The sequence below is a fragment of the Sciurus carolinensis genome, chromosome 16 (genome assembly GCF_902686445.1).
Source record: "Sciurus carolinensis chromosome 16, mSciCar1.2, whole genome shotgun sequence".
Lineage (NCBI taxonomy): Eukaryota > Metazoa > Chordata > Mammalia > Rodentia > Sciuridae > Sciurus > Sciurus carolinensis.
The window spans coordinates 17,509,147-17,531,293 of record NC_062228.1 but is presented as its reverse complement, the minus strand read 5'-3'; the positions used below and the strand labels follow the sequence as shown (position 1 = coordinate 17,531,293).

General features: G+C 47.3%; 2 protein-coding genes across 4 annotated transcripts; both read left to right on the top strand.

The window, feature by feature from the left end:
- Positions 1-106: 106 nt before the first annotated feature.
- Thap11 (THAP domain containing 11) lies at positions 107-3,565 on the top strand. Its single transcript, XM_047528522.1, has one exon. It carries the CDS (start codon positions 393-395, stop codon positions 1,317-1,319), a length of 927 nt encoding a protein of 308 aa, XP_047384478.1. The 5' UTR covers positions 107-392; the 3' UTR covers positions 1,320-3,565.
- A 698-nt stretch (positions 3,566-4,263) lies between these two features.
- Nutf2 (nuclear transport factor 2) lies at positions 4,264-22,073 on the top strand. Of its 3 annotated transcripts, none has more exons than XM_047528689.1 (5): positions 4,264-4,381; positions 15,539-15,656; positions 17,826-17,897; positions 17,983-18,081; positions 20,386-22,073. In XM_047528689.1, the coding sequence occupies exons 2-5, from the start codon at positions 15,558-15,560 to the stop codon at positions 20,497-20,499; spliced, it is 384 nt and encodes a 127-aa protein (XP_047384645.1). In that variant the 5' UTR covers positions 4,264-4,381; positions 15,539-15,557; the 3' UTR covers positions 20,500-22,073. The 3 variants fall into 3 exon arrangements, with proteins under 3 accessions (XP_047384645.1, XP_047384647.1, XP_047384646.1); XM_047528691.1 differs by lacking the exon at positions 4,264-4,381 and adding an exon at positions 4,498-4,828; XM_047528690.1 differs by lacking the exon at positions 4,264-4,381 and adding an exon at positions 12,504-12,639.
- Positions 22,074-22,147: the final 74 nt, after the last annotated feature.

Below are 22,147 nucleotides of genomic sequence, written 5' to 3'. Positions count from 1 at the left end.
AAGCCTGGAAAATAACCTTTTCTAGGCAGACTGCTGCGATGTCCTGAGAAAGCCACCGGAGTTAAGCACGCCCCCGCCCGGAAGTGAGAGGCTTTTGGCGCGGTGCATTGTGGGGGGCGTAGTCCTCCTTTCCAGGCGGTCCTTCGCGGCGTCCCCCGGGCCGACTCCGGAGCGCAGGCGGACGGTCGGGCGGGTGGCGCGGCGCGGGCCGGCGGGAAGCGTATTCTGGGCACGGGGCGCCGGGCCGAGCCGCCTGCGCCCGGCGGCAATAGTGGGAGGCAACCTAAGGCCTCGCGCGGCGCCGCCCGTCGAGGGGCTGGCGGTGGCCGACCGACCGGGCCGTCGAAGAGCTCAGGAGGCCGGTGGGCCGGGCCGAGCCGTGCGGCGCAGCCATGCCTGGCTTTACGTGCTGCGTACCGGGCTGCTACAACAACTCGCACCGGGACAAGGCACTGCACTTCTACACGTTTCCCAAGGATGCTGAACTGCGGCGCCTCTGGCTTAAGAACGTGTCCCGTGCGGGCGTCAGTGGGTGCTTCTCCACCTTCCAGCCCACCACGGGCCACCGTCTTTGCAGCGTTCACTTCCAGGGCGGCCGCAAGACCTATACGGTGCGCGTCCCCACCATCTTCCCACTGCGCGGCGTCAATGAGCGCAAAGTAGCGCGCAGACCCGCGGGGGCCGCGGCTGCCCGCCGCAGGCAGCAGCAGCAGCAACAGCAGCAGCAGCAACAGCAACAACAGCAACAGCAGCAGCAACAGCAACAACAGCCTTCGCCATCCGCCTCCACTGGCCAGACCGCCCAGCTGCAACCAAACCTGGTGTCTGCCTCCGCGGCCGTACTCCTCACCCTTCAGGCCGCTGTAGACAGCAACCAGGCTCCGGGATCCGTGCCCCCTGCGCCCACCACTCCCTCTGGAGAAGATGTGAAGCCCATCGACCTTACAGTGCAAGTGGAGTTTGCAGCCGCAGAGGGCGCAGCCGCCGCAGCCGCAGCGTCAGAGCTAGAGGCTGCTACAGCGGGGTTGGAGGCCGCGGAATGCCCTATGGGCCCCCAGTTGGTGGTGGTAGGCGAAGAGGGCTTTCCAGATACTGGCTCCGATCACTCGTACTCGTTGTCGTCAGGCACCACGGAGGAGGAGCTCCTGCGCAAACTGAACGAGCAGCGGGACATCCTGGCGCTGATGGAGGTGAAGATGAAAGAGATGAAGGGTAGCATCCGCCACTTGCGTCTTACAGAGGCCAAGCTGCGCGAAGAACTTCGTGAGAAGGATCGTCTGCTTGCCATGGCTGTCATCCGTAAGAAGCACGGAATGTGAATGGGTCCCCCTGCGGCCTGCAGAACTCCTGGACCCTTGCAGCCCTAGGAATCCTCAGGCTGATGTTGAACTCCCCTGTAGTGTGGTTGACAGTACTGAGGCTTAGGGCAGCTGGATTCTTGCTGGTAATCTGGCACCCTAACTTGGGGCCTCAGACTTAACTGGTGACACCAGCAATTATGACTTTGTGTACCCTCTCTCCCTAGTTTATGTTGCAGATTCCAGTTAAGCAGAGGCTTCAGAATCACTGAACTTGAAACTTACCCTGGAGGGATGCAGGTGGGATGCCCAGAGACTATGGGTTTAGGAAAACCACACCTTAAGGTTTGCCAGCAATCAGACGACTCTACTGTGTGTAAAGATCCAATAACATGAGTTCTTCTTTACATGCTTAACCTTTTCAGGTGCAGCCTGTGATACTGATGGGGACTAGTTGATCTGTGCCTCTTGTCTCCTAGAACCACCCCATCCATGAGGCCATTTATGGGGGATCTGGGTGACCTGCTGATGGAGATCCAGCTTGCCAGGGACTTAGGTTTATCCTGTTATGTTTGCTACTGGTTACAAATTCTATTTCTGTACAATTAGTCAGACTAAAGTTTTCACTGTGTTTGTTTGGCAAAACAGATTAAACAAAAAGTAAGGTTTTTATTTGGGTTTCGGCATTTTATTTTTATAAAAATTCAGCTAAGTGTCCTTGAAATTTGGGGAAATAGGCCTATTTGAAAGACCAGGCTGCCTCTGAGAGTAGATATGCTTCAATGGCCAGGTTTCTCTATAAAGTAACCCTAAGCACTTGGACCCTAGCCTCAAGGTCCTCATAGAGTTCCTGGCCCAGCTCACCCCAAAGAATTTGGAAACTGCACCGAATGGTCCCATGTTTTCTCCTTATGTCCTTTTAACAAGAAGGTGCAACTGAGAATAAGATAAAATCTAAGATAAAATCGGGCCCTCCTACCTCAGAGTTTTAAATTTCCTCAGTTTTTCAGCTGGTGTTGAAGTTTGCTCACCATTTCATCCCTAAGGCCTGGCACTGTTAGGTACACATGTGCATGCAATTACTTAAGCCAGTGAAGACCACAGCTGGAACCAGCCATGGCTCCTTCAATACTTAGGACTCTTGCACAGAGGTCTTGGCCTTGGTACACCTTCAATGTGAAAGAGCTAAATCCACAGAGGGCTTTAAGGAGTTGGAATTCGTGAGCCTTTGACTCCTGTTTTTGCCTGCCTTTATCTTTTGATTGGATATTGTAGGAGAAAGGGTGACATTTTTATCTATAGCTCCAAGTAATTGAGCTCAAAACCAATTGAGGGGTGAATGCCTTTGAAGCTATCCTGTTTACTGAGTGATGGGGCACCATAATATGACTTCTTTCTCTTACTTATGAACAAAGCCACCTGTCAGGATTTGCCCTGTGGCTGTGACCTAGAATGGCCCTAAAACTAGTCAGCTTCCCTTTTGGTCCCTTGGCATTGATGTGGGAAACAAGTCTTTTTTGGGGAAGGAGGATACAGCATAGTTTGTATAGGGGCCCACTTAGGGGATGGATTGGATCTTTGCCTTCCAAGGGCTAGCTGGCTGGTAATCAGATGGTGGAAGCATAGCTCTGCACTTCCAGACTGGTCTCTCACATATCACCACTCTCATTCTTTGGAGTGGGGGGCTTTCTCAGGCTTGGGTCTTGCTCCTTAGTGTATCCCTGAGCTCCTGTTCTTTAAGGGGATGTCTGTTGGTGTACTCTGTTTCTCTTGAACCTCTCAGCAGCACTCCCTGGACCTTTTCTGGTGTCTGCAGATTGCTTGCACACAACCTGTCTGTTTTGATTTCCAAGGGAGGTGGAGGACAGTTCACAGAGCAAGGGGGGCCCCAGATGCAGGTGTACCATTAGCAGGGTAACAGAAGAGAGTTCTCAGTGACTGAGTAGTAGAAGCATTTAGTCAGGTAAAGTGGTCTGAGCAGTCCTGGGATTTAATCAAATTTAGTTTGGTCTTACCAGTCATCTCCAGGGTGGTTAAAGGTGCAAAACAGGAGTACTACTGGAAGGAGTACTGAGACCTTAGACCAGGATACAAGGCTTAGAGCTATTTCCCTTTCTTGTGATCTCCTAGGTTGGCTGCAGAGCCATTTGCCCAGCATGAACCTGACTTACAGACAGGCCTTCCTTCAGATGTTTGTGTTACCAGGGAAACGATGAAAAGGGTGTTGAAAGTAAAGGGCAAGGGATGGGAGGATGGTTTACTGATTTCCTAGTCCTTTAAATACTGAGAAAACTTTTGGGTGAGCCAGTTATTTCTCTTTTAATAAAAATTAAAATCATAGTTGTCCTATCTGTTGGAAAGAAAAAACAGAATGTTTTGAAGACCCCGCTGTACAAGTGTGAGCAATTTCTCCAGACAAGCCTCACCTGAGGGGCATTTGAGATTCGCCCAAGAAAAAAAGTCTAGTCGGCTTCAAACCAGCTTTAGGCCCGACTGGCCCTGGGGCAGAGCTCCCGAATGGTGGGACAACAAAAACTGGGTTCCGCCCCGGCTGGCTTAAGTCCTCAGAGCTCAGCTCAGCTCAAACCGGCAGCAAGAGCCCAAAGGGGAGCGGGGTTTCGTGAGCTGAACATCCCAGGGGCCCAGGGAGGGACGCCTGGGCCAGCTCGGGGCCAGGCTGGCCTCCTACAGAGGCGGGGCTAACCACCATCGGTCGCACAGCCTGGGCGGGGCCGGACCAGCTGGGACCGGGCGACAACACAGCCCTGACCCTACCCTGGCGCCAACCTTCGTGTTCCAGAGGCTTCCGCTGGACCACAATTCTCAGGGGCTCTCCGGGGCAGCCTCCCTCCCTGACTTAGCCTTTCCTCCAGCGCTGCGGGCCGTGTCTGGGCCTCTACGCGTAGCACACCGGGAACTGTAGTTTTTTCCTAGCGTGCTAATGCCAGAAAGGAGAGTGGCGGGACTGCGTTTCCCAGAGTGCAGCGGGGCGGGCGAGGGAAGGCAGGGGGGAAGGGACAGTCGGTCGCAGACCGCGCTGGGTTGCCGCCGCCGCCGCTGCCGCCATCGTGCCAGCCCCTCGGGTGAGTGTTGGGGCCAGCGTGCCGGGGCGGGGGCTGGGCCGCAGGAGCAGCGCTCTAGGCCGCCGGGAGCCTCTGCTGCGAGTCTCCGGGAGGCCCCTCCCCTCCCCCCCCCCCCCCGGCGGTCCGAAGCCGCGCGGGGCCCGTGCCATGTGTGGCGCGCGGCTCCGCCTCCCGCCGGTCCTCTGAGGCGGTGGCCTCGGGGAACGCGGAGAGCCAGACAGGCGCCTATCCTGGCTGTACGGTGCGGTGGCCAGGCCTTTTTCTCTAGTTCGGACCATCTGGATGGGGCTCTCCGGGCCCCGCCCCGTCTGGCCTGGCCCGGCCTGCTCGAATCCCGAAAGCTCTCCAGGCAGGCTAGCAGGCGGACACCAACCCCACGTCCCGCCACCCGCCTGCGAAGATCCGGGGATGGGCAGCGCCACCCGGCTCACTCCAGAGCCAGCATGGGTAAGGGGGCCCGCCTGCCGCAGTTGGGGCTTGAGACTCTCACCCGGCCCCCAATCATAGCCCTGCCAGGATGTAAGTGAACGCTCCCTACCTGACTGCCTGCTGAGAGTGCACGAAATCTACCGCTCCCTTCGTGGAACCTATGCTAGCTTCTGCATGGAGGGCAGGGTCGGGGAATCGGTCGCGAGGGGTTCCAAGTGGGACTTTACCTCTGGCCAGTTTGGGAAAATATGGACCTGATGTGGTGGTACGGCTCAGTCACCAGGCCTCAGGTATGGGTATGTTGGCCCGCTGTATTAGTGGAGGAAGGGAGGAAAGAAACCAAAAAGATGAAGTTGGAAGTGTGAGCCGCTAAGGCTTTGTTAGACCTCTTAGGCACAGTCCATTTCTGACGTCAGAACCTCCTAGAGTCAGCATAGAATTACCCTGCAAGAGAGAATGACTCCTTAAGAATGGGATGACAAGGTGGGGTTTGGTGCAAGGGGAAGTAGAATCCAGGCTTGAGTTCCTTGAACCCAGTGCCAGACAAGACACCAGGGTGGAAGGGATCTTTAGGGTGGGGTACATTTGAGCTGTAGGTCTCAGATTCAGACTCTGTGGGGCACTTTTGAAGCCTGAGTGGCAGAAACAGAGCTGGAAGCTGCAGAAAGCCAGGCTTCCCCATGATTGCTTGCGTCCCAACTGCTGGAGTTGCCTGTGAACAGACAGGAAGCCAATTGGGTCTTGGGAAAGTGCCCTTAATAATGGTTCCAGAGACCCCATAATGGTACCAGCGTTCTGGAAGACGAGTTGTATCTGGCCACATAGTTACTATCAGTCAGGCTTTGAAAAGGCACTTTCGTTTGAGTGATAAATTAGGAATTAGTACAGGGAAAACCCTGGAACTTGGGGGAGAGATCATGTTAAGCCTTGATTTCTCTGCAGCTTTTGAGCCACAATTCTTGAAGGAACCACAGCAGCTCCATCTCTGTAGACCTGGCCTCAGCAAGCAAATGCCATCTCTGGAATCAATTCTTCTGATCCACATCTTGGCCCTGGGAAATCAGGTTCATTCAGTATGCTCAGAACAGACCTGGTTTGCCATTGGAATTGAACAATAAGAAGGAACTACCCACAGAACATGTGTAGGGTTAATGAGGTAGGATCTCTTAGAACTAGAAACAGTTATTTCAAGAGCCTCTGGATTTTATTGATACTTTCTAAGTACACAGGTTTCAGGTGAGGTAGGCTTATAGCTATGGATTAGTTTGTATATTGCAAGACCTTGGTTTGACTACAGGACTTGTGTTTTTTTGTTTTTTGGGTTTTTTTCAGTGCTGGGGGTCGAACCCAGGGCCTTGCACATGCTAGGCAAGCACTCTACTCCTGAGCTACACCCCAGACCCTTTAGGGTCAAAAAGATACTGTTCCTTTTTCAAGGTTACCCAGGAGTAGGAGGAATTCAGTTCCCTCCCTCTTACTCTAATCCAGTTCCCTGTAACTTTTGTCTGGAATTGGCCATTGCTAGACCTGACTCCTAGAAGTCCTTGACCTTTCTGGAACTTGGCAGGCCATCTAGATTCTCTTCTGAGAACTCTGAGGTTCTTCAGGATCTTATCTGTGCCCTTTGTTTATGTAGGACTGACTTGGAAAGTGGGGCCAGACTTGGGGCAGTCAGGATATGTCTACAAGCAAGGAGCAGGGTGTGAAGATGCCTGACTTTCATTCAACTCAAAATTTAGGAGCTGGGCACAGTGGTGCATGCCTGTAATTCCTATTTAGGAGGTTGAGGCAGGAGACTGGCAAGTTTGAGATCAGTTGAGACCCTGTCTCAAATAATAAAAAAGGATAGGACGTAGTTCAGGGACAGAGTGCTTGCCTAGTGTGGTAGCCCTGGATTAGTCTCCAATACTGAAAAAAAAATTTTGTCCCTTAGTGACCAGGAGTACATTTCTCTCTGAGCCAGGTCTTGCTTTATTCTTGTGTCTTTGCAGTTGGTGAATTGGTATGGGATTAATGATTTAAGGGAGATACAGAATTCTCAAATTTTAGAACTGGAAGGTACTTTATGTCAAAATGTCAGGGTCCCTTACTGAGGCATTAGTATCTGACATGAATTTTTTTCCCTCTGTTGGCAGTGATCCTGAGGGATTTTTTTTTCCCCCTGTGCTTTTCTCTAAATGATCTTTTTATTTTTATTTATTTTTTCAGCAACTATTCTTTGGCCCTCCCTGCTTGTCCTCTTCTGAGCATAAAATGAAAAATGAAACCTACCTAGCCCTGGTGCTGGGGAAAGGAGGTATCTATGTTGGGAGTGACAGAGTAATGTTGGTATCATGTGTTGAGGGCCTTATTGAAGAGAACCACCCACAAGAATCCTTAATCATGTGTAGAAGAGGAGGCTTTTGAATGATTAAAGCACCGAAGAGAAAAGACTTAGTGGATCCCCCTTCCTCTCCTGTGTCTGGCAGACACTGCAGAGGGAGGTGTACCTCTGGATTGTGTGTCCACAAAGATTTGAGTAAGACTGTCCCCACTCCAAATTGCTATGACTGTTGGGTTGCAGTCTGCTTGTCTTTGGTCTCCCAGGAGACTTTGATGAGTGTTTTCATAGTGACTGGGAATCTCACCAGCATTGTCTGTGGTCTTCCGGTCCCCTGGGTGTGTGCCTTCTTCCCTTTTTACTGAGACTCTTATGGTCACCTTGATTCAAGTGCCCGTTAGGGCATCTTCCCAGCATGAGAGAGAGGATTCATCCCTAGGGATGGAAGGTTCAGCAGACCTAGTCATAGAGGCTCTGTGGGTGTTCTTTCAGCAAATGGCCTTGCTTGGGGTATTAGAAGGGTGTATAGGAGCCAACAGGGAATTTTTATTTTTATTTTTTGTAGTACTGGGGATTGAACCCAGGGCCTTATACATGCTAGGCAACATTTTACCATTGAGCTACATCCAGCCCTTTAATTTTTTAATTTTGAGACAGGGTCTCACCAAGTTTCATAGGTTAACCTCAAACTAGTGATTCTCCTTCCTTACTCCTAAGTAGCTGGGATGATAGGTGTGTACCACCTCGCCTGACCAGCAGGGACTTTAGAAATACCAGTGCTGCTTGTTTTAGAATCTAGTTCCCCTCATCTCAACAAGGCCTCCAGGACAGAGAAATGGTCCTTACAAGATAGGTGAGTGGATCTAAAAAGTCTTCCACAAGATGGGATTTGGAAGTTGGACAGGATTTCTTTGGGCTGATATGGAGCTGAATCTTGTGCTGGGCTTTTTGTTTTATGTTAATTTTTTTCAGGTGGGCTATTTGAAGGTGTTTGACTTTTGAATTCAGTTTAAGTTATCTACCCCTTTCCCAGCTTTGACTGTATGTGGCAGGAATTCCTAGAATGGTGAACTATAGGGCATCTTTGCAGGGGGAGAGATAGAGGAACCTCATCTATCCCTAAGGGAGGTAGCAGTTTGTGGATTATCCCTGGGATGACTTCCAGGCCATGTGAATGATTGTTCTGGTCAGTTCTCTGGCTATCAGGCCTGTGTGCTACCATCACTCTTCTTACTCTGTCATTTGCAGTGCATGCTCCTGGGCAGAATGCTTTGCTTAGCTCTGGCTATGGCTAAGGAACTGTCTTAGCAAGGAAGGAGGACACAAGGTGGACCTGCTTTTTGACCCAGGTTTCCCACTGCTGGCAGACAAATGGTTGAGAACTTCATTTCACTGTCTTGGACCTTACTCCTTTTTTTTTTTTAAGTCGTAGATGGACACAATGTCTTTTATTTATTTATGTGGTACTGAGGATGGAACCCAGTGTCCCACAGATGCAAGGCAAGCGCTCTACCACTGAACCACAACCCCAGCCCCTTACTCCTTTTTTGTTGGTGGTACCTGCTTTGTACTGACTCCGTAAGTCCCTAGGCTAGACACAGGGCTGCCATAGAGATGAGGAACATATCCCCTAACCTCACTGTCATCCTCATCCTCCTGAGAAAAGGTTGTTTGGGGAGCCTAGGCAGCTCCGTCTCCTCAGTAAACTGTGAGAATTCCGGAATGTTCTTTCTTTGTTGTCCTGGGGATCAGACCCAGGCCTCACACATGCTAGGCAAGCATTTTACCCCTGAGCTGTATCCCCAGCCTGGGTTGGTTGGCTGTTTGTGGGCTTGTTTCTTTTTCTTTTCTCTTTTATTTATTTATGTATGTTTTTTTTTTTTTTTTTTTTTTTTTTTTTTTTAATTTTTATTTTGGTACTGGGGTTGAACCCAGGGTGCTTTACCACTGAGTTACACTCCCAGTCCTTTTTAATTTTTAAATTTTAAGACAGGGACTTGCCAAATTACCAAGATTGGCCTTGGAATTTGCATCCTCCTGTCTTGACCTCCTGATCACTGGGATTACAGGCATAGGCCACTGGGCCTAGTGGTTGTTTCTTAAAGCCTCTACAATTCCATTGGTGCCAGTTGGTTTCCCCAGGATGGAAACTAGAAGGCCTGCTGGCCCCTTAAAGGGTCTCTCTGTGGAGCCATTCTGCTTGCAGGTGATTTCAGGTCTAAAAATTTGTCCCTATGTTAAACCTGCTTTGGCCTGGCAAGCATGTGCTCAGGTATTTTCCATCCTGAGGTGCATGGAGCTTGCTGATTTCAAAGGGGAAGAAAAGACCTGGGCTCTGTTCCTCACCACCTTATTTTGCTATCTGTGTATATTCTGCTACCCCACATTGGTTCTCAGCTATTACAGTCCTGGTCATCTTCATGAACATTCTAATGCTAACTGCCAGAGACCTTGTATGTGTGGTCTTGAATTCCTTCATTCCTTCCTTTTTTTTTTCTTCATAGTGCTGGTGATTGAACCCAGGACATTGCACATACTCAGCAAGCATTCTACCACTGACCTACATCTCCAGCCCTTTTTATTTGTTTGTTTGTTTTTGGTGCCAGGGATTGAACCCAGGGGTGCTTAACCACTGAGCCATATCCTCAGCCCTGTTTATTTTTTGAGACCATGTCTTGTTAAGTTGCTTAGGACCTCACTAAATTGCTGAGACTGGTTTCAAACTTGCGATCCTCTTGCCTCAGTTTCCCAAGCCACTGGGATTTTAGGCATGTGCAACTGTGCCTGGCACCAGTCCTTTTTTTTTTTTTTTTTTTTTTTCCATTAATGTTATTTTGCAACAGGTTCTCACCAAGTTTCCCAGACTGGTCTTGAGCTTGTGATCCTGCTGTCTCAACTCGACCTCCTGAATTGCTGGGATTACAGGCACATGACACCATTATTCCTGGCTCAAATTGCTTCTTAACCTTATGGCTTCTTCATTTACTGAGTGAAGATACTCATACCAGCTTTACAGGTCTTGTTGTAAAGCTCAAATGAGAGAACATGTGGAAGAGTTAGGCTTAGAAGACATGTTCCTTTTACCTATTGTGGATTCTGTTGCTCCTTTATTCCCCTGTTCTTCTCAGTTTTGGGATGTCACAGCAGTGTTGACCAGGCATGGTAATGGCAGATAACAGGAGTGGTCACTTAGAGATGGGGATGTAGCTCAGTAGAGTACTTGTCTAGAATGTGCAAAGCCTTGGGTTCAATCCCCAGTATTGGGGAAATAAAACTAGGAGTGGTCACTTAGGGACCTCAGGCCCTACTAGGAAAACTAATTCCCTGTATACCTGACCAAGTTAATGGCATGAAGCTCTCAGTTCACATATGGGAGCTGTTTGGGAAGACTGAGGCACCAGAGATCTTTTGAGCCACCTGAGAAATGAGTTGCAAGTGTAGGGCAGAGAGACCAAAATGCAGGTCTCAGGATTCTACTTGTGGATCAATTAGAGCAGCCCAATGTCTCTGGAGGCCTCCAGTCAGGCAGAAGAGGAGGAATTGGCCCATGCAGTGCTGGGAGCACCTAGACCTCAGGTGTTCAGCCCAGAAAGTGTTCTGTCTGGCCAGTCATTTGGCATCTTTCCAGACTTGAGGCAGAGGGATGGTAGGCTAGGCAGTTGCCATTCCTGAATCAAGGGGCCTCCCTGCAGGAGGCTCAGATCTTTTTCCTATTGTTGACCTAGTATTCACCTGGGAACTGATAACTCCTCACAACTGGGTACTCTGTTATGACCCTCAGTTATTTCTCTCACATGCCCATAACTGCTGATAAGACAGGATCAGAGGGTTACACAACAAGGGAGAGGTAGAGTAGGCTAGAGGCCAGGTCTTCTTTTTTTCTTTAAACAAGAATTTTTTTTTTTTATTAAAATCTTTTTTATCTTTACAGACTGCATTTTGATTCATTGTACAGAAATGGGGTACAACTTTTCATTTCTATGGTTGTACACAATGTAGATTCACACCATTCATGTAATTAATTCATGTAATACTGTCTGTTTCATTCTACTATCTTTCCATCCCCCATCCCCTCCCACCCCATTTTCCTCTACACCATCCAAAGTTCGTTCATTCTTCTCTTCCCCCTATTTTCCCCCCCTCATTATATATTGTGCACTTATCAGAGAAAACATTCAGCCTTTGGTTTTTTGAGCTTGGCCTATTTCACTTAGCATGATGTTTTCCAACTTCATCCATTTACCAGCAAATGCCATAATTTTTTATTCTTCTTTATGGCTGAGTAATATTCTATTGTGTATATATACCACAGTTTCTTTATCCATTTGTCAGTTGAAGGGCATCTAGGTTGGTTCCACAATCTAGCTATTATGAATTGAGCTGCTGTGAACATTGATATGGCCGCATCACTGTAGTATGCTGATTTTAAGTCCTTTGGGTATAAACCGAGGAGTAGAATAGCTGGGTCAAATGATGGGTCCATTCCAAGTTTTCTGAGGAATCTCCATACTGCTTTCCAGAGTGGCTGCACCAATTTGCAGCTCCACCAGCAATGTATGAGTGTGCCTTTTTCCCCACATCCATGAGGCCAGGTCTTTGAGGTGTGCCTGCTATTCAGCCACAGCTGCCCCTCAGATAACCAGGACCTCGAGTGAGACTGTTGGTCAAGCCCCACCTGTTACTCCATAGATAGATAACTGGGTGGATGACAAATGATCATATTCTGGCAACTTAGAAGGTATAGGTCAAGGGGAAGTGGGTCACTGGGCCACTTAAATTGAGCAGGATTTGCTGGCGTTCAGTCCTCCAGACAAGGACTCCCATGAATTTATGTACTCAGTCAACAAAAAGTTACTGTTGAACCAGGCACCATGGGAACAGGGGTGACTAGAGAGGTGGTCCTTGATCAGGGAGACAGACCATAAACAGGTATTTAAGTGGGACAATCTGTGTGATGCTGAGAAAACAGTACAGGAGGTGAAATGAGTATCTGGACAGCTACCTAGACTGGGTAGTCAGTAAAGTGTTGAGGTGGTAATATTTGATTGACATTTGTGACAAGGAGCTAGGGATGTGGGGGCAAGAATAAGCCAAATAGAAAAGGCAATATTCGCAAAGCCCTTAGGTAAGGAAAGCATCAGCATGTTCCAGAAACAGGAAAATGCCTAACGTGGCTGCCAAAGAGGGAAGGGAGTGGACAGCAAGAGACAAAGTTGGGCAGTTGGCAATGGCAGCTAAACCTTAGGGAGTCAGAACAGTCTGAAATTGTTCATAAGACTGGGGCAACCCTACCTCTGCACATTTCTTGGGGGAAGACCATGGTTTTTGAGACATTCTCAGAGGGTCTTTGCACCCACAGAGACCTAAGGGTCAGTGGAGGCTGATGTTCAGTGGGTGATAGCTCCTCGAGGAGTCTGGCCTGTCAGCTTGCGGACGGTTGGGGTGAAGCAGGAGATGATGTGGTCAGCGGCCTCTCAGAAGAGCTGTAGGAGAAGCCATCAGGATGAAGGTCAGTCCCCAATGTGATGTGAGGCTGCCTCTGAGCCTTGGTATTTTGTTTCCTTCCAGGCTTTTATTTCCATGGTAAATGTGTTAGGAATGCAGTCAGGGCTTACCAGCCCTTCTCCTGGAACACCCACAGCCCAGGGCCACAGTGCTTCTGAGCAGAGGAGCAAGGCCTGTGTGTTAATAAGGGTTTGCACACAGGTTGAGGTCAATATTGGGATCAAGGAAGGAGTCCCTAAACAGGTAGGGTCTAAATGATGATTTGGGGGGAAGAGCCAGAACTGAGCAGGCAGATGAGGGTATACTGGCAGGAGAGTCACCTGTGCATAAATCCAGGTGAGCAAGTAGGACAAGTTATGGGGTGTGTGTGTGAGAGAGAGAGAGAGACTAGATCAAGGTAGGAGAAAATGGTTGCAAGATGGGAACAAGTGGACCGTGGATGACCACTGGCAGAGTTTTGGGGATTTGGTCTTTAAACCAGGATTGAGGGTGTTGTAGGATAGGAATGTGACCAGCTTTGTGTTTCAGAGCTTGGGAATGCAAAGTTCACAGAGAACGAGTGCTGGCCCTGACTAGAACCACAGAGTTAATACTGATGGGTTGGACGAGCTTGAGGCAAGACCTCCCCACATTGCTGAACTTGTTTGCTCATCTATAAAGGAAAATGACAGTGGAATCCAACCACATGTTTATTGTGATCACAACATAGAAATAAACAAATTTGAAGGTCAAGTAGGCCTGGAACAAAGTTAGTATTGTCTTCAGGGGCTGCTCTTTCCATCTTTCAGGAAAAGGCCTCAATCCACATAGATTTGAAGGTTCCTCTTCATACTTTCTGGAGAGTTCACTCTGCCCCACCAGACTAGACAGCCCTTCTGTTCCTTTATTCCTATACCATTACTCCAGTCAAGTAGTTTTTGTATTAGAAAGTTATACCATTAAGAACAATACTAGAAAAGGAAAAAACGCCCCCATACTTTCTGTGTCCTACCATGTGACATCACTTGTCTTGTGTTTGGATCAACTTCCAGCTCTAGTCCTCCTCCCTGCATCTCCAGCTTCCTGGTTTCCTGCCCTCTGTTTACATGCCCTCAGATATCTGCTGGTACTATTTCTTTTGATTGGCATACACTTTTTCTAGGACCTTCCCTGAAGACTGTCCAACCCTGCTATGGGTTAGGATAGGAGAGATGGCTCAATTCATTCCGGCAGCCTTATCCCTACCCACTGGGCAAGGCATTTTGGGGGATGCTGTGGGATTGGGGCACAACTGAGTAAACTAAACACTGTAAGACTAGGTGGAGAGACTGAAATGTGTGTGGGGGGTGGTGCTATGCTATTGCCTCAGGTACTCTGAGTGTTTCTGTGGGTACAGCCTTTGATCCCTTGGAAAAGTGCCCAAGAGAACAACTGAGACTAGACGTAGGTCCTCTGCTTTTCCCACTAGTTGACTTTTTCTTGGCAGGGTACAAATTGGGACACACCTTCTGTTCCTGTATAGGTGTGGCCAGATCCAAGCTTTCTTCTCTGCTTTTTTTAGACCATCCTGGACATTTCTTAGTCATCTCAGCACTGAGCTTCTATTTTTAGTGCTACTACCTCCTAGGGGACCTAAAATTAAAAGTTGGCTTAGTTTCCTATATCCTTATTGACTGGATTGTTGGTTATAGGCTGGGGGATTGGCTATGTTGTGACTGTTGGTACCTGCTGGCTCCTCTGGCCTTGGGTGAGGTCACAGGAACTGGAGCAAGTCAGTACTTACCACATTGAGCAAGAGACTTACCAAGTGAAGCTACACAACCATTGGCAACATTAGGGTTAGGATCCCCATTTTATAGGGCAGCCTGAGGAAGAACTCCCTTTAAGGTAGTGACTGATGTCATGGTTATCTGCTGGAATTGAACCCACCTCCTATTATCAGGATGGAGGTATGCTCCTCTACATCCAAAAACAACTACAGAACATTGGGTCTGCGGGGAAGTGTGGGCCCCGTACTTGGGAGGAGCCTAGCAAAGCCAGAGTGGCCCTCTCACCTGGGGCTTGGACTTTCTGTTCGGAGTCCTTGGGATTATCATCTGACTGGAAGGGGATTCCCCTTAAGAGACCCCATAGGTATGAAGGCAGTGCTGGGATGGGAGGATATAAAGAAATGACATGCTTTTCCCTTCTCCATAGAAGAGCTATCATTACTCTGATCCCCTGAACTCATGGCCTCAGCTCTGAGGCAGGGAAAAGTCATCCTCATCACCTAACCTTACAGATGCCAACTGCTCTCTTGAGGCTAAAGTTAGAGAGTCACTTGCTATTTTTGTCAGAAGTGGGGCCTTGAGGAGCCATCACTCCCCGACTCTCACTGGATCTTCCCCCCACCTGCCAACAAAACCCTGCGATATTGTTGGGGCCTGAGGTCTGCAATTGAAGCATTCCATACATAGACGTCAATAATTTCTGGTCTATGAAGTAGGAAGGATAGCAGTAACTCTGGCTCTAGGTTATTGAAAGGATTAAATGAAAACATAGGGGGCTGGAGCAAGTGCTGAGCTGCTCCTTCAAGGGCCTACTCCTTATTGAACTTTGCAAGATCTGGTCCGATTTTCCTTTCTCAGGGCTCTACCCTCAACACCCATCCTGTGTGCTCCACACCTTGGAACCCCTCTGTCTCATCAACCAGGAGCTCCTCAAAGGAAGGACTGACTCTCGTCCTTCTCTGGGATTCCAGCATTGGTCTAGCTTGGAAGAGATCTCCTACCAGATCTCTAGGACCTCTCCACATTCCTTAAGAGAACAGACCTCAGCAAAGAATTCCCTGTGCAAGGAGGCCAGGGAAGGATAGGGGTCAGTGGCTGACTACCTCCTGATCTTGGAGTACCAACACTTCCCTTTCTGTCTCACTGATCTTGCAGGTCTCAGTGACGCTCCAGAATGGGAGACAAGCCAATTTGGGAGCAGATTGGATCCAGCTTCATTCAACATTACTACCAGTTATTTGATAATGACAGAACCCAACTAGGAGCAATTTATGTAAGTTTCCAGCTTTATGACCAGAGTAGAACTTAAGGGGATCGATTCAGATGTTGGGCCAGTGAGCTGGGATGTAGCTCAGTGGGAGAGCACTTGCCTAGCATGTGTGAGGCACTGAGTTTAATCCTCAGCACTGCGTAAAAATAAAAAAATAAAGGTATTGTGTCTGTCTACAAATATATATATATATATGTATATATATATATATATATATATTATATCAAGACCTGGTTCAACTACTTGATCCACGCATTTCCTTCTGTCATCTTCCATAAGAGTGGGGTTCTACGGTCTTGGACAGAGGATTCTGGGCTTACCATTTCATGTGGCCAGCACCTTACCAGGACACATGGTCCTGAGAGTGCCTCTGTTCCAGACTGGGTAGCAGCAGGCAGAGACTCAGGCTCATGGTACTCTCTGGAGGCAGCAGCCATGAACATCTTCAGGGCAAAGCTGAGCTTTCCTGGAGACCCCAGTTCAGCTTCCCCGGAGCCAAAACCCCTGAATGCTTGTGGGAGATGAAACCCTTCTATGTAGGCATTGTTTACTACTATTTTAATGGTGTTCATTTATACTTGTACTTGACCGTGCCTGAAATTCAATCATAGAGATGCAATTGATCAGGCCACAGATATGCCCAGGATGCTAGCAGGTCTGCCCAGAAAGTTAGCAATAGGATTCATCCAGGCATAGCCCCAGAGCTTGTTAGACTGTGGGCAAAATCTCCTTTGTCTACCTTTAAAAAGTCAGGGAACACTTAGAAATTTTAGAAGAAAGAAAGGACTGTTACCAGTGAAAGACCAAATCCAGCATAAATATTAAATATTAAGATGATTGTCATTATAAATAGAGACTTTTTCTTTTCCAGTGCTGGGGATCAAACCCAGGGTCTAATGCATTCTTGATATCGACTTTTTTATTTGTTTGGCAGTGCTAGGGATTGAACCCAGAGTCTTGTGCTTACAAGGCATGCACTCTACCAACTGAGTTATATCCCCAGCCCCAAATACCTGCACTTTCTTTTTTTTGTGGTGCTGGGAATTGAACCCAGGACATTGAGCTTGCAAGGCAAGCACTCTAGAAACCGAGCTACATCTCCAGCCCTGGTATCAACTCTTAATTAAAGCAGGTCTGACATAGAAAAGAGAGTTTAGCAAAGTCCTAAAAGAGTGCTTAATATATATTGTTTCATAATCCTTAGCACATTTCCCCTTTGAAGATTAGGAAACTATGACTCAGAAAAATAAGTAACTTGCCTAATGTCATCACTGGAAGTAGCAGAGAACCCTTTTGAGTTCTGCCTCTGAAGAAAGGGAAGATTTGGAGCATCAAAGGGCTAAGATAATGGATTACATATGGCATTTTGTCTGTTGGTGGTAATCTAGGGTCCCAGGCTATCCCCTGAGAGGCCTTGTTAGCCTCCATCCCTCCCTGACCATGAACACCCAGAAGGCTACCTAGAAGGGCCACAGTAGAACTCAATCACAAAACTTGAGTTGGTAATGAACATGGGATTTTTCCAAGTTATTTATTTTTTTTAATTTTGTTTTGTTTTTGTGGAATTGGGGATTGAACTCAGGTCCTCACACATGCTAGGTGGCAAGCACTGAGTTAAATCCTCAACCCATATTTTAAAAAAAATTTTTTGAGACAAGGTCTTGCTAAATTATCCAAGATAACTGTGAACTTGTGATTCTCCTGCTTCAGCTTCCCAAGGAATTAGGATTATAGGCAAACACCACTACACCCAGCCCAAGTCATTTCTTATGACATCTCCAGGGCTGACCATGCATCAGGATGGCTTTTAACTGAGCACTAGCCACATATGACCCTCCAGGAGCCCATGTAGATCAGAGGCCATATGATCTCTTGAATAACAATGGAAAATGAACTCAATAAGTAAATTTTGTTAAATGGGAGTTTAGAGTCTGGGCCCATGGACGAATGGGGTGTAATTTTTAAAAGTTGTCGATACTATAAAGTTTGGGACTACTTTTAATCCCCCTGTTTGCAGATAGGGAGACTGATGTGTGGACTCATTTTCCCAACAAGACCTTTTTTAGAGCCTTAGAGATATTCCTTGTATTGAAGCCCTGACCCTGGGTTTCCTGTGCATTTTTATTTTTATTTATTTATTTTTTTATTATTTTATTTCCTGTGCATTTTTAGATTGACGCATCATGCCTTACGTGGGAAGGACAGCAGTTCCAGGGGAAAGCTGCCATTGTGGAGAAGTTGTCTGTAAGTAAGGGCCAGAGCTGGCATGCGGGCAGCTCCTTCCTTGCCCCTTCTGACCTCAACCCATGGACCATTCTTTCTCTTGCAGAGCCTTCCGTTCCAGAAAATCCAGCACAGCATCACGGCGCAGGACCATCAGCCCACGCCAGATAGCTGCATCATCAGCATGGTTGTGGGCCAGCTAAAGGTAGCTACGATGCTACAGTAGTAGTGGGCAAATAGAGCAGAACTCTGGACCCCTGCCTTTCCTGTGTATGTGATCTGCTTATCAAGGAACATCCAGATAAAGTGATTGTCTAGATCTGCATAGTTCTTTTTCTTTTCTTTTCTTTTTCTTTTTTTTTTTTTCTTTTTTCTTTTTTTTGGTGCTAGGGATTGAACCTAAGACCTTACACTTGCTAGACAAGAGCTCTACTACCAAGCCACACCCCCAGCCCTGCAATTTTAGATTTTATTAAAATTAAATAAAATTTAAATGTAGTTCCTTGATTGTACTAGGCATATTTCAAGTGTTCATGGTTAGTAATAGTCTGTTGAACAGCACAGATACAGAACATTTCTGTTATTGCAAAGTTATAACAGAACAATGATCTAGAATCTGTAGAAAAGAGACAAAAGGTATAGAAGGAGAGTTGGGCTATGGTGCTAAGCCCTTGAGCCCCTGAACTACCTCAAGGTATTAGACTAGCCAACTGGGTGCTAAGGGGCAGTGCCCTTTTGAAGCCTGTGCTGCTGCTACCTGACCTGGCTCCTCGTCTGCATAGAAAAGCAAATTTCTGGAACTTCTGCATTTTTCTTTCCTTTTCTCAAGACCTGTCATTCTGTCCAGCATGGTGGCACATGCCTATAATTCCAACTACTTGGGAGATAGAAGCAGGAGGACCTAAAGTTTGAGGCCAGCCTGAGCAACTTAGTAAAACTCTTAAAATAAAAACTGAAAGGGCCTGAAGGTGAAGCTCAGTGGTAGAGTACCCTTGTGTTCAGTCCCCAGTATTGGGCAGGAACCAGACTTGTCAAACTTGTCAAAGCCTTCCTTTGGCCCATCGGGCCACCAGTAACTTGAAGAAACCTGTGGTGCTCCCACAGATTCTGTTTTCAAAACACCTCTTCCAGCCAGGTATGGTGGCTCACACCTGTAATCCCAGCAACTTGGAAGGCTAAGACAGGAGGATCACAAGTTTAGGCTAAATTCAACAACTTAGTGTATCCCTGTCTTGAAATAAAAAATAAAAAGGGCTGGGGTTGTAGCTCGGTAAAGTTCCCCTGGGTTCAATCCTGGAATCGAAAAATAAAAATAAAAAAAAATAATACTCTTCCCAAAACAAAAAAACTTAACTGCTCCTTGGCCAGGTCCCACTCTCCTAGAAGTATGTATGTCATGATGGGACTCAATGTAACAGGCTCACATGCTTTCCAAGGCTAGTTAGGTCAGGACTTCCCAAGTCCAGTGTGGTTGTGGAGGGAGGGATATCCTAAGCCTCCTCGGTGGACCCTGAGAGACATGCTTTCTGACTTTTCTGTCAGTTTCTTGTGTCTGTCCAAGATGTTCTGCCCAGAGCTTATGTCTAATTAGGCTCTCAGGATTGAAGAGATATCTCCAAGACACTCAATGCCTATTTTCTTAGTTGGGGGTGGTAAACAGTGCCCCTTCCCACCTGGTTTCTGATTTTCATAAAGTTCTCACTGACTGATTTGCTTCTTTGTTGACATTAATTCTCAGAAACACCATCGATGTTGGAGACAGCAGTGATTAGCTGGACTGTTAATTTAGTTAGGCCTCATCCCAGTTTTCTGCATTTTGGCTATAGGTTTCTTACTTCTTTTTCCATTGAATTGTTATATATTATACAACAGGAAACAGATCGCCCAAGTTTATGCTGTTTTTTTCCCCTATAGAGCTGTGAACCATTGTGAACTCAGTTTTTTAACCTTTATTTTTTTTTATTTATTTTTATGTGGTGCTGAGGATTGAACCCAGTGCCTCACACATGCTCAGCAAGTGCTCTACCACTGAGCCACAACCCCAGAACAGTTTTAAGCCTTTTCTCACTCAGCCCCTGTCAGTATTAGCAATAGTTTCTCCAGATTGAATTGAATGGCATTATCAAATGCTAAGACTGCCCTTTTTTAGTATTGTAAATTACATGGTAAGTACTATAAGATTCTTCTAAAATTTTGATCTTTTGTGCCCAGAGATATGGGTCTGAAGGCAGGTATATCATTTACTCCATTGTTGAAGCTAACTGGTGAAACAGTCTGTATTTTTAATGCATATGGCAGTGAGAGCTGCCATCTATTGGCCTCTATGTGCCCAGTGCAGTGTTTCATACAGTATAAAAATTTGCATTCACAAGTACCCATTAGTTATACTGGAATATGAGTCTAGGACAAAAGGGTCTGATCTGAAGTTCACATTCTCAGCCCTACTGCACTACCACTGAACTTTCTTTCCCTTGGTCTTCCCACTGAATCATTTTCTCTCTCCTCACAGGCTGATGAAGACCCTATCATGGGGTTCCACCAGATGTTCCTATTAAAGAACATCAACGACGCTTGGGTTTGCACCAATGACATGTTCAGGCTTGCCCTGCACAACTTCGGCTGACCTCCTCCTGGCCAGGCACTCATGCTGTTTCCTCCTCCCTCCTCTTCCCAATACTATCACACTCCTCCAGATGCTCCAAATATCATACACAAATGAGCAGGGCCACAGTGGGAGTGGGCGCAGTGCGCTGCTGCCACCAAGGTTTTGTGCATGATGTTTGGACACTAGACTAGATGCATCTGACAGGAGAAGTTTGTGTTGTACCAGCGCATGCCTTGGAAAGACTAAGTAATGCAAAAGGTTGTCTTTTTTTTTTTTTTTTTTTTTTCTTTTTTTTAATCTACTGACAAGTTGCTCTAGTAACCCAAAGACGTGAAGGAGAAAGCAGCTGCCTCACCGCCCAGATATTGATTTGTTCAGATGTTTCAATGCCTCATGATACAATAAAACCACGAAAATTTTCTTAACAGTTTAAATTGTTTTAATTAGTTTAATAGTTGATTAGGCATCAATAACTACCCTGTTCCATTGTCTCTCATACCTCACCCTCCCACCTCTGCCCTAACTCAGCAATACCTGCTGCAAGGAGAATAGGGGCAGAAGCACACTCCTAGCTAGCTTCTCTCAAGTCCTGTGGGCCAGAGTTCTCCACAGCCTAACTGGTCTTAGGAAAGCAAACAGAGATTGGGGTCTGACCTGAAGCTTCTCTTGTACTGAAGCCTGTGCCATGAGTTCTGACACTTGTGACCTCTGCCTTAGGTAGGTTCAGGGCTCCAGTAGCAGGAGAGGATCCTGAATCCTGTTGCTGAAGAGATCTTTGCACAGATAATCCACCAGGTTCAAGCCTTCGAGGCTGAGGTCTCAAGAAAAATGACAGGGAACTTTTTGGTCACCAGAATGGTCAGGATCACATCCAGGGTGCTCCATATCCCACAAGCCAAGCAAAGGGCAGCCCAGATCCTGTACCACCTGCTTGGGATATCATTGCCCACAGAACTAGGCCCTACTGGGTTGGAGTATAGATTTGGAGCAATGGAAGAAGTCAGTCTGAGCATGAGGGATTCATATTCTATCAGTTCTCAGACCTCTTGAGCATTTCCTGTCCGCCCCCTGTCATAAACACTCCACACCTTCAAATCCTATGAAGTCAATTATTTGGACAGTTTCTGCTCCTCAGTTTTGGGGGCAGAGGTCTTGCCCAGTACAAATCCAACCGCTCCGCCTGACACCTGCCTAGTGAATACCTAGTTTAGCAAAGTAGTAACTGCAGACTAGAACCAAACCCAGAATTTTGGGCTAATTCGGTCAGAGGTCTTAGGATTGGAAAGGGCACCCCAGCTCAGGCTGATCTGTAAAGGCCTAACTTTCCCCTCTCCCCCTCTATGGGGGAAAGTAGGATTTTTTCAGACCCCTCAGGTTTCCTGGTTAAACTGGGCACAGGGCTGGATGTGCTGTTCGGGAAGACAGTATATCCAGATTTCAGTGGGACTGGTCTCCAGCTGCTGTGTATTTGGGGGAGTTTGGGTGGGGGAGAGGTAGATGCCTGCTGCCTCTTAAACCACCCTGTATAAAACCTGCAATACAGCTTCTTCCATGTATCTGTACCTGAAATGTCTGCAATAAAAAGAGGTGTTTGTAAACTCTGGTTTGTTTTTTCCTAACCTGAGGATGCCCGGTGGGACGAGGGATGCTGGGGGAGAGTAAAGAA